The sequence below is a fragment of the Benincasa hispida genome, chromosome 7 (assembly GCF_009727055.1).
Source record: "Benincasa hispida cultivar B227 chromosome 7, ASM972705v1, whole genome shotgun sequence".
NCBI classification, from domain to species: domain Eukaryota; kingdom Viridiplantae; phylum Streptophyta; class Magnoliopsida; order Cucurbitales; family Cucurbitaceae; genus Benincasa; species Benincasa hispida.
This window is the reverse complement of record NC_052355.1, coordinates 32992990-33008968: the sequence shown is the minus strand read 5'-3', so window position 1 is coordinate 33008968 and position 15979 is coordinate 32992990. Positions and strand designations below refer to the sequence as shown.

At 35.6% G+C, this 15979-nt stretch overlaps 1 protein-coding gene across 1 annotated transcript; it reads right to left on the bottom strand.

Moving 5' to 3' along the window:
• Window positions 1–1591: 1591 nt before the first annotated feature.
• Window positions 1592–15613, bottom strand: LOC120081782 (protein IN2-1 homolog B). Its single transcript, XM_039036943.1, has 10 exons — window positions 15393–15613; window positions 14694–14768; window positions 14260–14320; window positions 14025–14111; window positions 13432–13530; window positions 13243–13342; window positions 13073–13149; window positions 11035–11142; window positions 10282–10362; window positions 1592–1870 (listed from the first exon to the last, which is right to left on the bottom strand). Exons 1-10 carry the CDS (start codon window positions 15584–15586, stop codon window positions 1859–1861), a joined length of 894 nt encoding a protein of 297 aa, XP_038892871.1. The 5' UTR covers window positions 15587–15613; the 3' UTR covers window positions 1592–1858.
• Between the last annotated feature and the right edge of the window lie 366 nt (window positions 15614–15979).

The following is a 15979-nucleotide window of genomic DNA, read 5'->3' as shown; positions in this document are numbered from 1 at the left end:
GCATTAAAATTAAGCTATATGTGTAAATGTAAATTAGTTAGATTTTTTTTTTTTTAACAAGGCACATGTGTTTTTTAAAAGATAAAAATAAAACTGTATATATATACACATATAAAAACCTTTTTAAAAAAATAAATCTGATAATAATATATGTATCTCAAAAGCTTTTAAAAAAGTAATAATAATAATATATCATGAGATAAGACATGAAAATTTCGAAAATATGAAAAATAAAATTACAATTAATTTGATAACCATACGTATAGAATAATGAAAAAGATTAAGATACAATTAAATGTGGTCACAAGCATTTAAAATAATTGTTTATTAGTAGGATCAAATCAAATTTGATAATGAAAGATAAATTTAACTTAAAAATTTGGGAGAAAAATAAGAGATTGATTTATTTTGAATCAATTTAAACAGTAGTTATCTAAATTTAATTTGATGATAAAGTATAAATTCAAATTTTCTGTTTTGGCAAATCTATTAATATGTTAACTTATTTTGGACCAATTACACTTTTTTATCTCGATTAATAATCAATCTCTCCATTTACACTACATTTTTATCTTGGTTATATATACACAAATTTGATTTCCCACCAAATCTAAAGATTTATTATAAATTAAAATCAAAATGATAATAAACAAATTAAAGATGGATTAAGTTTGAATATTTTCGAAAAGTAGTTAAACTAAATCAATTCTGATGGAACCACCCATTCAAATTTCAAAATGGGAGAAACATTCAACACCTTTATCTCCTAAACCAGGCTGAAATCTCATAACCAACCAACAATTCTAATTACATTGTATTTTTATTGAAAATTGATACACACTCTCATAACTTAAGTTCAATTACACATTAATCTAAAAAGTTGTTATCCGACCATATTAAGGCCAATTTGGGGATTAAAAAAGTATGTCATGTGCACAATACGTTTTTGTCAAAAACCTTATTAATTCCATTTTTTGACAAATCAAGAGCATCCCTTTGATTTTGCTATTTCCTCCAATTTCTCTATAATAAAATAGCATCCAAAATATAGACTAAATTAATATATTCACGTGTATCTAAATTAAAGAAGGCTAATTTTGCCCAAAATTGAAAACCAAAATGGGCACTTCTTGCAACAAATGCGCCAAAACCAGTTCCTTTTATTGGCAAACTATATTTCAAATGAAACAAATTTATGGCCACAACTATCCATTCATAATGAAAATTGGGGTAATCGTAATGAGATTAGATTGATAGATCTAATGAACCATAATCACAAATATAATTAAATTGTTTTTTATCACGTTTACTTATAATCATAAATATGTCATATTTACAATTACTGTTATCGTTTAAGGTCAAACGATACGATAATAGTATATGTGACAATAAATACGACAAATTCATAATTCTCAATTCTCATGATGAAATAGTAACAATAACAGTAACCATAAAGATATCGACAAATACAATTAGATTGAACATCATTGGCTCGCCAATCAATTTATGTTTTTTCTTACAGATTTAAAAGTAGAGCCTAAATATCAGTACAGGTATGGAACATAACTAAACAACATCAATCGTAATCAAATGGAGTCCAATTTTTAAATTACAATTAATTTATTATATTTTTTCTCGAATAAATGTGGTCTTAGATCAATTCAGTCTGGTACGGTCAATAATCTATATGAACAAAATGAACAAAAAGTACCATGATCTCAAATGCTCCTTTATTTGTTAAATGTCACACGTGAAGTTATCTCATTTACAAGAACAAGAAACAACATCCATACATGACAGCACAGTGTTCAGTTAACCAATGCCATGGGGCCCTCTGCTGCTGTGGCCTCTGTGGCTTTCACAAACGGCTCTGCACAGGAAAAAAGAATAAGCGATATAATAATTTCAACCAATTCATGAGATTTATCTAAACTTCTCTTCTTATCATTCTTGTGATTCAATTTTTCAATCATTGCGAGAGATTAGTTTTAGAAAAATTTCATCCACTCACTGATGGGGATTTTTTGTTTTTGTTTTTTAGTGGCAAAGTTATAGTGAAGGAACAAATGGTCCAGGGACTCCTCAGAATTAAGGCAAAGACAGCAAATGGAAGGGCAAAGGGAAGAATTTTTAAGCTTCCTTTGAAGTTTCTCACGAGTGTTTAAGCATCTAGAAGTGAGGGACCACAGTAAGAATTTAATATTTTTGGGGATTTTGAGCATCCAAATAAGAGAGGCTAAAGGAAGGGCAGGGGTTCTCTTGGTGAGAATGAAGAAAGTAGCTTTAGTGGCAAACTTCCCCGAGACATCTAACTTCCACTTGAGACGATCATGAGAAATCCAGAGGCATCCAAGAGTTTAAGGTTTCTAAAATCGCCACTAAATCACCCAACTCTCTATAAAAAGTTGGTCTTCTAAGACCCAAGTTCCAGGATTGGCTAGAGGCATACCAACAATCCACAATCACAACATCCTTTTTTTAGAGATAAAGCATAAATATCAGGAAATTTCAGAGCAGGGGGTTGAGAGTTGCACCACCTGTCTTTCCGAAATCTACCAATCTCCCGTCATCCACGATAAACTCCGTGAAGTAAATGAATTGGTCTTTCAGCTTTAAAATATTGGCCCAGAGTCTAGAATTCTTCCCCTTAGGCATTTTAGAAGCCCAGTCGAGAAAATCAACCCCATTTATAGCCCCAATAACACATCTCCAAAGAGCTTTCTTCATGGCAAAACCTCCGCAACCATTTCATAAGAAATGCAGTGTTCTTCTGACGAAGGGAGCCAATTCCAAGACCACCAAAATCGATGGGGGATGACACCACACTCCAGTTAACAAGGTGGGACGTAGGATTACAAGTCTCTGATAATCTTTTCCAAGCGATTGATAGTACCGATCGAAGCTTGCACAAGAGAGAAAAAATAACACGGGAGAGAGTTAATCACCGACTGGGCGAGCGTCAGTCTACCACCTTTAGAGAGGGAGATCCCTCTCCATTTATCAATCTTAATTTTATACCTCTCCTCGAGAGCAATCCAAGCCTCCTTAGCATTGTGTTTCCCGCCAATAGGGAAACCCAAATACGTGAATGGGAGCGATTCAACTTTACAACCAAACTTCGCAACATAGAGATTCACTTCCTCAATATCAAGGTTTAAACTGATAAGAGAGGTCTTAGAGACATTAAGCAACAGACCCGATCCCAAAAGGAATAAATTGACAACCATCCACTGAGCTGAGAGATTGTCATTCTCCCAAGAGCAAAAAAGAAGGGTATTATCAACGTACTAGAGATGAGTCAAGTCAGGGGTATAGCGCTGAAGGAGAACCCTCTGATGAGCTTTCTTTCATTGCAAAAATGAATTAGACGACTAAGGGTGTCTCCTACAATCGTGAAAAGAAAGGGAGCAAGGGGATCAACTTGGCGTAAACCCCGTTTGGCAAAGATCTTACCTCGCGGTCTTCCATTAATAAGGATAGAGAAGTTGGTCGACGATAGACAACCCAGATCCATTTCCTCCACCTTTTACCAAAGCCCTTTAACTTCAAAATCAAATCGAGGAAAGATCAGACAAACTTATCATAAGCCTTTTCCAAATCAAGCTTGGGAAATTTGTATAGATGACCCAATTTTTGGACCCAAAATGTCAAATGACCTCTTTTTTGAAAATAATGTCAAATGACCCTCTGCTGACGTCATCGTCATACCAGATTACAGGAATTGCCCCCTCACGATATTAGTCTCGGTCTCGCTTTTCCTTCTCTCGCTCTCGCTCTTCCTTCGTGATGTGATTGCTTGTCAGTGTACGAAATGATTTGATAATTTTCACAAAATCTGAAGCCTCAAATCGTTAAACCCTAAACATACAATGGTGAATTCTTTAAAATCTAAACTTCATTTCAACAGCGATTATTTTCTTCGATAGGGTTCATTTTAGAGGTTTTTCAAAGTGGAACGGGTTTTTCCAGAACGTGGTTTCATTGTTTAGGTGTTTGTTGGAGCTGTATGATTTCCCAGAAAATATATAAAAATGACATAACGAAAGGGATGGGGAGAGTGAGAGCGAGATCAAAGGTAGAGAGTTAAACCAGTGGGAGAGTGAGAGCGAGAGATCATTACCAAAGGTTTAGGGTTTTGAGAGAAAGAGTGAGAGTGGAAGAGAGTAACATCGAGAGAACACGACAGCAAGAGAGCGCGAGAGAGATCGAAAGCGAGAGAAATCCATAGCAGAATTGAAATTGTGTATTAGATTGATACTCACCTACTTGTACAACTTAATGACAAACATTCTCTTGCTTTGTAGGATGGCAGAAAAATGTCTACTCATTCAATCATTATGTCTATTACATTGAAGTATGATGAACTTAAAACTCACATTTACAGGGTTACAAATGTAAGTTTTTCAGAGTTTGATGTTATCATGAGAGTTAAATATAAGCTTGACTCTGAAGCCCCTCAATAGTACATATGGAACGATGGTGATGTTCGCTTCTTTTTTTTTTCAAGAAGATCTTTATAGAGTTAAGCTATTTGTAACGCTAAAATCGAACCATAACAAAAATGTGAGTATGAGTTATGATGATTAGACAAACAATATGGGGAATCATATGAGTTTAATCAAGAAGAGAATGATATTCCATTGTCTATGGATACTCAATCATCAACATTATCAATAGACAATGACCGCACTAATCCATGGGACTTGAAAAGAGAAACTCTGTGTAACCGACCAGTGCTTGGTAAGGAGAGATCAATAGGATTGAATTCAATGGATTGTGGTCCTCCAGAAGTGGGTGATCCTTTCGTGGTTGGTAATGAGAGATCAACAGGATTGGATTTTATGGATTGTGGTCCTACAGAGGTGTGTGGACCTGCAGTGGCTTCTGTGGTTCCACAATCCATGTCTTCATGTCATAGAGGAGAATTGATTATGCCTAATACCTCTTCATCTGGGACAGTTGTTGAAGTTTGTGAACTTTTTTTTTTTTTTTTTTTGAGTAAAAAGTGACTTGAAAATGAGATTGTCTACTTTGTCCATAAACAATAATCTTAAATGTAAGGTAAGGAAGTCAAGTAAGTCTTTGTTCACTGTCAAATGCATTAGAGAGAGCTGTAAGTGGAGCCTTCATGCAATGAAAATCTCAGGGTATATAATATATTGAAGATCACAAACTATATGCGGTGCACACATGTTCTATTGGAATTCTGGATCGTGACCATAGACAAGCAACGACTGTGGTAGTTGGCCAGCTAATCAAAGACAAGTTTACAGGCATAGGACGTTATAAACCTCGTCACATCATTAAGGATATGAAGAAAGAATACGACGTAAACATAAGTTACGACAAAGCGTGACGTGCAAGAAAAATCACATATGCTCTCACTAGGGGTAGTCCAGACAGTTATACACCGTTTTACATGCTTACGGGAAAGCTTTAAAAAAGGAGAATCCAGGTACAATGTTTGAAATCAAACTTGAAGATGATGTGCATTTCAAGTATATGTTTATGGCATTAGGGCCTTGTATTAAAGGTTTTACAAATTGCCTGTCATAATTGTTGATGGGTCGCATTTGAAAGGAAAATACAAAAGAACCATGTTGGTTGGCATTTCCATGGACGGTAACAACCAAGTATACCCACTAGCATATATCATAGTGGACAATGAAACTGATCGAGTATGGAAATGGTTTATGTTGAATTTGAAGCGTGCTATTGGTGAACCCTCTAACTTGGTGTTTGTGTCCGATCAAATGGTATCTATCGGCAATGCTATTCGTGTAGTTTTTCCCACGTCATTTCATGGATTGTGCACATACCACATAGAAAATAATATTATTTCAAACTTTAAGGACAGTTGTTGGGATGTTTAAGGATGTAGCGAGGTCATTTTGCATGTCAGAGTTCTAGGCACACTGGGACCGACTTCATAGTTTCCGAAATGGTGTTGTAACAAAATATTTGGAGGATACCAATCTTGAAAGGTAGGCACAAGTTTACCAAACAAAACGAAGATACAACCATATGATGTCCAATAGTGCAAAGTGATTCAATTCCTTAACTGAAGAATATCGACTCCTGTCCATAATGTGCTTGTTGGAACATGTTTGAGGCCTCATCCAGACGTGGTTTTATGAATAGAGGAATTATTGGGCATCTCGAATGACATTACACCTGGACTATTGTGAAAATCGATTAACAAGTGAGTGTGATAAGGGCAGACGATATCGTGTTGAGTCGATTTTTTGTTATAGACTCCATGTGCGGGACAATCGATTGGACAGTATTGTGAACCTTCATGCGAAAGAATGCACATGTAAGGAATTTGACTCACTTGGTATCCCATGTTCGCATGCAATTGTGGTCACCCGGGAATGAAACATCCCCATCCAAAGTCTTTGCAGTCAATTTTATAGCGTTGACTCCCTCATGGCTAAATCCGCTCGATCACACATCTGAATGGAAGAGACCTCTAGGATATGTGGAAAAGAATATTCTTTCTCCAAGAAGAGTGGCACAGGTCGAGCGACGAAGAGTACGAAGAATACCATTTAGAGGAGAAGTTTGATGTTTAATGCTTGCACAAGTTTGGATGAGAGCACGATTTCACTGTTGCCGCCATCTATGATAATATTGCATAGTTTTCCATTTATGGTGCATCTTGTTCGGAAAAGGGAGTGTCTTTGTAGGAAGACTTTGGTCTTTGGTGCGAGTAGAATTCTTTGGAGCGCACGAGGAGCAAGTTCATCAAATTCCTCTTCAGAATTTTGTTCTTCCTCCTCCTGTTGAGAGTCTTCTACATCAGCATATGCCACTGCTCTTCTTTGGGGGTATCCGTTGGACAAGTGTCCTTGTTGGCCACAACGAAAACATTTGCCAAGATTCGGCCCTAGGTAATTGTTTGAGCCATTCTTTTTCTGTGAAGGTTCTTGAATTTTTACCCCTTGACTAGGTTTAGCCGACTGGTCCTCCTGACTCTTGGAACTACTCCTGGCTAGGCTTTGCTTACCAACCTCCATTTTTCTTCATTGATAATTGTTGAATGATCGGTCCCATATGTTTTTCTCGGGGCTGCCTGATTTTCCTCTCTTTTTCAACTTGATTTCTGCCTTATAAGTCATTGAAATGGTTGTCGGAAGTGTGCTAATGGGTTGTAAGTCCATTTGTTCTTGGATATCTTGTGCTAATGGGTTGTAAGTCCATTTGTTCTTGGATATCTTCTTTTAAGCCATCAACAAACCTAGCAATCTGGTAATTCTCTCTCTCATTGCTCCTTGTTCTTGCACTTACCGATGGGATTCCTTTGTGCATAATCAGCCACACTTCAATTACCTTGTTTACATTTATGATATTGTTGATACAAGATTTGCTCGTAATCAGCTGGAAGGATTTTTTCCTTCATTTTTTTTAGCATCCTCGGCCAGCTCTTGATGGGGGCTTTTCTAATTAATCTTCAATTCATCTGAATTTGATCCCACCATGCGGAAGCGCCTGATTTTAATTTAAACGTCACAAGTTTCACCTTCTTTCCCTTGGGCGTGTTCATACACTCAAAGAAACTCTCGACATTCTTGATCCAATCAAGAAAAGCTTCGAGGTCCAAGTGGTATCAATCTTCATTTTGTAGTCTTGTTGTCTATCCTCTCGTTCTTGGCCATAATGCCTCGGAACATTACATCTTCTTGGTTGAATTGGCCAATAAACTTCACTTTCTGATGATGAAGACTCGATTTCTTGAAATTCTTGAATGTCGTCTTGGATTCTTGGAGTTGCTTGACTTCTTGTTGAAGATTCAAATTCACTCTCAGGTTCTTGCATGTTCCCTCCCCATCTTCCATCTCCTCTATTTCCGTTCTGACGTGGAGGAAGGGTTGCCAACACCTCTTCCATCTTCCATTTGTAACCCTATAAATGTGAGCTTTAAGTTCTTCATACTTCAATGTAATAGGCACAATGATTCCTGTCAGCTCGCCTCCAATATACAAACTTTGGTTCTCATCCCAATCGCCTCCGTATCGAATGAGTAGACACTTTTCGCTCTCGCTCTCTCTCACTGTCGTGCTCCCTCGCTCTCGCTCTTTCTCTCAAAACCCTAAACCCTTGATAATGATCTCTCACTCTCTCAATGATTCACTCTCTACCTTTGATCTTGCTCTCACTCCCCCAATCCCTTTCGTTATGTTGTTTTCATACCTATTTTGAGAAATCACACAACTCCAACACCTAAATAATGAAACCACGTTCTGGAAAAACCCGTTCCACTATGAAAAAACCCCTTCTGGAAAATCTCGTTCAATAAAACTTTGTTCAACAAAACACTGTTGAAATGAACCCCGTCAAAGAACGTAATCGCAGTTGAAATGAAGTTTAGATTTTAAAGAATTCACCATTGTATGTTTAGGGTATTAACGATTTGAGGCTTCAGATTTCGTGAAAATTATCAAATCATTTTGTACACGGCAAGCAATCACATCATAAAGGATGAGCGAGAGCGAGACCAATATCTTGAGGGGGCAATTCTCGTAATCTGGTATGGCAATGACGTCAACTGAGGGTCATTTGACATTATTTTCAAAAAAGAGATTTGGTATTTTAGGCCCAAAAATTAGGTCATCCGTATAAATTTCCCATCAAGTTTGACCTATAAATTTCCTATCAAGCTTGACCTATAAATTTCCCATCAAGCTTTAAGAGAGTCCCTTTTTTCCAGATGACTACCATTCATTCAAGCATTCAGATGCGGTCAGAATTGCATCCAGAATTTGACGCTCCTCAATAAAGGATATTTGTGAATTATGCACAATAAAAGGGAGGACTTTCTTAAGTCTTTTGGCAAGAACTTTAGATATAATCTTATAGAGAGATGTGACTAAGCTAATGGGTCTGAAATCACTCTCTTTGGAGGCCTTTTTCTTCTTAGGGATGAGGGAAATATAAGTCTCATTACATCTCTTATTGATTATGTTGTTTTTAAAAAACCCTTGGAACACCTCCACTAGGTTATGCTTCAAGATGTTTCAAGACTTTTTATAAAACTCACCTGTCACACCATTATGGCCAGGAGACTTGAGGTTTCCCAACTCAAAGACAGCATCGCAGATCTCCTTTTCCTTGGAAGAGATTTTCAAGGATAATGAGTCGAGATCGATAAGAGCTCGCCAATTAAGACCATCAAAAGTAAAGGGATGAAGGACTGTTGATAATAGGGTTATTAACCTAGGGGCATTTATGTAATTGTGTAGACCCCTAGGGTTTTCTACTGTCTATTTATATAGTGTGTCCCTATGTATTCAGCGTATCAAATTAAAAAGAATAAGAAAAGTCTTTAGATCGTGGTTTTTCTCCCTGTACTAGAGTTTCCACGTAATCTTGTAGTTCTTCTCTTCCCTATTCTTTATTTTTAACAAGGACTTTAGACCCATAAAATTTGTTGTAAAAGCTAACAATTTCATCCACAATCTCATCTGAATTCATGAGAATTTGACCCTCATCATATTCTAGAGCTGAGATAAAGTTCTTACTCCTCCTAGCTGAAACCCATCTGTGAAAGACGCTTGAGTTTCCTCCCCCTCTTTCAGCCACTAAATTTTACACTTTTGGGCCCAGCCACGCTGTTCGTTAATGATAAAATCAAGAAGGGCAACTTTATAGTCATCTCTTTCTTTGTGATCAGCTTCGATGATGGAACCATTCTCTTCAAGCAAGTCAAGAGCACTGATCTTCTCTGTCAGAATTTTCTTTTGGGAGTTAATATTCCCAAAAACCTTTTTGTTCCACTCCTTTAGAGTATACTTAAGTCTTTTAAGCTTTTCCATAAAAGGCAAAATTTGGCCACCCCTCCACAAGAAAACTGACCAACCAACCCTCTAAATTCTTAGCAAACAAGTGGATGATCTAACCACACATTTTCAAATCTGAACGGAGTTGTAGACCCTTAAGGAGAGAAGGATAGGGTAATAATCCGACATGACACGTGGGGATCTAAATAGTGAGATGTTTCTTCATGAGTTAAATTACCGATGGACCTAAAAGCTTAAGGTGATAGGTGAAGATAAATTTAATACTATATCAATATTCTAATAATTCCCATACAAAATTTCTATGTCAGAGAATTATTTGTATGGTTAAAGATCAAAATAAGAATAAAACATGCCTTAGTACTCTTACGTTAAAGATCTACATCTACCTTTACATATAACATATAGTTAAGCTGCGTGCAAGTTGACCAAAACATTGATAGATATCAAAGTACATATATCTTGGAATATCAGAGAGAATTACCAAGAATCGCTTCTTATAGCTATCAACATGTTCCTGTGGATTGCCCCTTGTTTGTCGGTATCCCTCAATCTTGTTCATCTCCTAAGCAATAGAAAGTGAGCAAATATTATAGAAACCCTGTTTACAACCTCAGTCTCAAAGCACAAAATTAACCTCTGTGACACCCCATATGTAGATAGAAATTTAGAGCTTGGTGTGCCAAATAGGCTTGCAAGCCAAACACCCTCAGCAAAGAGAAGTGACAAAATTGCCAAATTTATTCAGTTTTGGATTTAGTATCGGTTAGGTGATTTACTTAGATTTTTAAATAATTAATGTTGGTCTCGATGTTAATCAAAAAACGACCCAACCCACTAACATCCCCTCCCCATTGCCCACTTGCCATGATCTTACTTTCTTCCGGTCTGATCTAATTCGAAGCAAAAGTTGTTTGTATATTCATTTTACTACAACGGATAGAGATCAATATATCACAAGGCTAAAATACTAATTTAGTCGTTGTACTTGGGTCTCATTCCATTTTAGTTCCCATACTTTCACAATGTCAAATTTTAGTCCTTGTACCTTCTATAAATCTTACAAATAGTTTTATTGTTAGTAGGGGACTGAAATGGTATTTACTACACAATATATCAAAATCATGATTCATGGTCATTCCCCCATAGCTCTTGGTTCCATCATTCACTAGTCTTATGACAGATGAAGAGTGAACTCAACAATTTCTTAAAGATCAGTAAGACATATTTTCAGTACCTCAATCCAAGCTGCCAGTTTTGGCCTGCCAGCAGTGATGTCATATGTTTTTACTTCCAATAAGAACGGTTGAAACCTTTCAATAAACGGAGCATAAGCTATATCCACCTGATAACCAAGAAAAATTATACAATATATGATTGATGGTATTTCATCCATTGATGTTTTCGTTAATGGAAGCGTTTTACATTAATTTTATGGAAAAAATCAATTTATATGCCTAAACTTTGAGGACTTTCTCACCTAAAATTCCAAACTAATAATTGTATCAATTAAAATTCTAAATTTTCATAAGCGACTCAATTCAAACCTTCAATTTGGGTTCAGTTTAAAAACCATTAAGTACGATTTCCACGTGTATAAGACAATATTTACTTAATATTTTGAGAGAAATATTTGAATCAAATGGAGAGTAGAGGTTTCTCATTAATATAAGTAGTCTTTCATCTTTCAGTCTTCCTCTATTTTTCTCTACCTTGGAAAGATTCTGTCATAAATCTTTTTATTACTTCGGATTTTGGGGGGAAAAAAATCATTGTTCGATTTTAAACCGAATGAAATGAAAATAGTAATAAATAATTTACGAGGGTCTAAATTGAAACACTAGTGAAATTTTCAAGTTGAAATTGATACAATTACTAGTTTAAAGTTTTAATTTAGACAACCGCCAAAGTTTTGGAGACTTGGATTGAAGAATACCCCTACATGTCTGTTTGCTTATTGTACTAAAAAAAAAAACGATTGTTTTTACCCAATTATAAGATATATGGTAAAAATATCAACAACAAAAAACAAACAAAAACCAACATAAATATCAAAATAGATTTTTAGCTCGGGAAAACTACCTTTTTAGTCCCTGAGTTTTTAGGAATAGGTGCATTTGGTCCCTATAGTTTCAATTTGGCCATTTTAGTCCCTCGCTTTTGGAAAATAGGTTTAAAAGGTCCCTCTCATCCTATTTTCTTCCCAGTTAAATTTTTTTTAATTATTTTAAATACATATTGAAATTAAAAATAATAAAATAATAAAAAAATAAATCTCTCTCTCAATCTCAATCCGCTCTCCTCTCTCCTCTCTCTCTCCTCCCTCCCTCCACCATTCTTTATGGTGACACCATGTAGCAGCTGTGTTTCCCCAATTTTTCTTTTAAGTCTCAAATTGGTTTCAAGCCTTTTTTTTCCTTCTTTAGATGAGAATGTCCACGGCAGATTGGTCATTTTTGCTTCCTTTTTCAACTAGGTTTCCACCTTTTTCTTTTTATACAGGTGACAATGTGGACCGACGACCCATAGGAGTACTTGGGTCTTGTAAATGACGGCAATCAACAGTAGGAGAGACACTGATTGAGATTTCGTTAACTCCCAGCAGAGTTGTTGGCTTTAGTGAATAATTTACTTTTTGGTTCTTGAACAACCGATGAGGTTGTTGAAGGTGAGATGTGGCGTTTGGGTAGAAATTTGTTGGCAAAATTTAGAAGTATTATACGAAACAGTATATATGTTGAGAGAGGTGAATATGGCAAAGGGGATTAACTATCAAGTACAAATTAGAACTTTGAGAGAGGATGAAAATGGAGAAAATAGGGTAAGGGACCATGGAGGGAGGGGAGGGGAGGAGAGAGAGGAGAGGGGATTGGGATTGGGAGAGAAAAAAGTTTTTTATTTTTAATTTACATATGTATTTAAAATAATTTTAAAAAATACTTAATTAGGAAGAAAATATGAAGAGAGACCTTTTAAACCTTTTTTCTAAAAGTGAGGGACTAAAATGGCCAAATTAAAACTATAGAGACCAAATGCATCTATTTCTAAAAATCCAGGGATTAAAAAGGTAGTTTTCCCTTTTAGCTTATATAAGAGGTGTAAAATATTTATTTATTCATTTAAATGATTTTTGTGAGTTTCTTTAAGTTACCATGGCTTTTATAGAAATATAAATCGATATTAACATTTTATCAATATCGACATCAACCTCAATGTCCTCAACAATAAATGATATAAAGTTTGACCTACCATAAAATGTGAAAGTTGTTACTTACCAGACTAAACTGACCTAGAAAAAACGGGCCATCTTCATATTTTGAAAGAGCAGATTCCATGAAATCAAACGCCACATCTGAGAAAAGATTATATCATTTGAATGATTCAACCGTGTTTAAGTAAAAAAACAACAGCGTGGAAGAGGAAGAAGAGGCTGCTAATATCTTACCAGCTTCATTTCCATCTTCTTTAAACGAAGAAACCACAGATCTCGTGAAAGAGTTCACGTAGTCTATCAACTCTTCAGCAAACTCTCTCTTTCCCGGATCCTATATATTCAGATTTAGGATGCTTCAGTGCTAATGGACATTTAATTCAAGCTGATGAGGCATTTAAAAAAAAAAATCTGGATACTTACATTAGGAAGTAATGAAGACCCTTCAAAATTGCTGTCAATATATTTAATTAAGTCAAGACTCTCTCCTTTGACTTCATTATTATGTTCAAGAGCTGGCACCTGCGCTAGTACTCAGAAGTCAAAAACATCAAAAAGGAAATAGACAGCAGCTTGGTTGTATTTGACAATGGCCATCTTTTGACATAGAGTTTAAGTCAGTTCGGTACCACTTCTCTTCTCTTTTCTTTCTTTCAGCTGTCACTCGCTTCTCTCTCAATTTTTCTTAAAATCGAAAACCTCGCTAGAGCAAGAGGAGGAAAGAAGAAAGGAGGGAGGGAGGCAATTTCCTCCTAAGTTTGTTTTAGATGCAGGAATAAAAATAAAAGAATTAAGATTTAGAAGTTCTATCAAATATCCCCTTAACTATGCAAATATGTAAGTTTGTCCCTTCGTGAAAATTTATAACTTCACCCCTACCACCATCAAAGTGACATAACAACGCATCAAAAAAATTTCTTCTTCACGGGAAATTAAAAAAAAAAAAAAAAAAAAAAAACATAATCGTTGTTATATGACTACCATGATTATAATTCATATATACTGAAAATCTCTACCTTGTTAGGTGGGTAAACTTTTTCCATGTACCAAGATGGCCTATCCTGTAGATTTATTGGAACCAATTGAATCTTATTCTGCAAACCCTGCTCCAAAACAATATCATGAACTTGTAATTAATGTCAAGGATAGCAATGTTGATCTTCAATACGCATCAAAAGAAACAAACCTGACATGAAAAACAACAAAACATGCTTAATCAGTGGAAGTTATTTGGCGTGTGAGAGAAACAACCTTACAGTTCCGAGTAATCCACACACGCTGTGCATAAGGGCATGTATAAGATATGTAAAGCCTACAATTGTTGAAGACAAATAGCAGCATTGTCAGCATCACATAGACATTCAAACGAAGCATAGAATCGGCATGTCGTTTATATACAGAACAAGGAATTTTCATATGATAAATGAAGGTTAAGGATATATATGTATCAACTTATAATTTTTAACATGATATATGATAACAAGACAGGGTTTCCAGAGTTTGAAGCACTACAATGTCCCTTCATCCCCAATTGAGATTAACGTTTACTTGTTGATCACATATTAGATTAACATTCAAGCACGTGTTAAAAGATGATATTTAAAGAGAAAAAAATCATGATCTAACAACTTGAGCGTCTTGTTTAGTGAGCGCATAAATAGTGAATGGGTGAAAATTGAACCAACCTCGTTGTTCCATCAAAGATAGCAGGTGGTTCTGAAGCTGAAGTGAGGGGCGGAGGAAGAACTTCCTGAAAAGCCCTTTCACACGCAAAACAAAAGGTGAGAATACAGACAGAAACTAAACAAATCACTAATACAAATTCTACCTTTAATTGCTTCTCTTATTCATAAGTTTCAATACATCGATAGAAACAGTAAACCAGTTAGAACATCGATACACAAACAAATGTAATTTCGCAAAAGCTATCTGCAACTTCTTCTATAATCCGTCAAAACGATCACCAAACTCAAAATTGTAATCCTATCAATTTTGAAACAGAATCCTGATTCCATCAAATTTCCTCTACCTTCCAACATTCAATTGCCCTGCATCTATACTCGAAGAAATGTAAATTCGCAAAACCTATCTGCAACTTCTTCTATAATCCGTCAAAACGATCATCGAACTAAAAATTGTACTTCTATAAATTTCGTAACAGAATCCTAATCCTCGATTCCATCAAATTTCTTCTACCTTCCAACATTCAACTGCCCTGCGTCTACAATCGAAGAAATGTAAATTTGAAAGAAAACACTTATGGTTCGATAGCATGAGAAACAAGAAATAACCTAAACTTTTAAACTCGCTACTTCCTTCATTGCCTCAGTTCTAGTCCTCCATTATCTCGTACAGGAAAGAAAGAAGGGAAGAAGTTAACATACTCAGCAGCCATTTTCAGAGCAATTACAGCTCTGGCTCTTCTTCCAGACGGTTTTTTTTTAAGCTTAAGAGGAGAAAGAATGGCGCTCGAAAAGCTTAATCTGGTGGTTGAAAAGGGAATGCAATAAACTGAGATATCTGAGGAAGACGAGGGCTGAGAGAAGCCTATGGTGCTGCCCAGTGTAAAAGTGGCCATGATTATCAAATGAATGGCTAAACTCCGAGCCCAACTATAAACAATTATTAAACAAATTTTTTTAGGAAAGATTAAACGATTATTATCCCCTCAATTTAAGTTAGATTTTTTTTTTAACTACAAATTAAGATGAAGATTTGAACTACAAAATATTTTGTTCAGCTTATTTGTAAAAAAAACATGTTTTAATAATAAAAAAAATTATTCTACTATCCTTAGCCGAATTTTTTTCCTTAGCCGAATTTTTTTAAAAAATAATATTTTTTTAATAAATAAAGACAAAAATAGGGTTGGGAGAAAGTATTCCCAAAAATAGGTGTTTAAATCGTGTACCGGGTACACGATTACACCTAAATCGTGTACCGGGTACACGATAAGGCCTAAATCATGTAC

Excerpts from the sequence above, each read along its gene's own strand:
- LOC120081782 (XM_039036943.1), bottom strand. The coding sequence starts at position 15,586 with ATGGCCACTTTTACACTGGGCAGCACCATAGGCTTCTCTCAGCCCTCG. Across the intron at positions 13,343-13,431 it reads GGTCTTCATTACTTCCTAAT|GATCCGGGAAAGAGAGAGTT; the intron begins GTAAGTATCCAG and ends CTGAATATATAG. Across the intron at positions 13,150-13,242 it reads AGAAGATGGAAATGAAGCTG|ATGTGGCGTTTGATTTCATG; the intron begins GTAAGATATTAG and ends ATCTTTTCTCAG.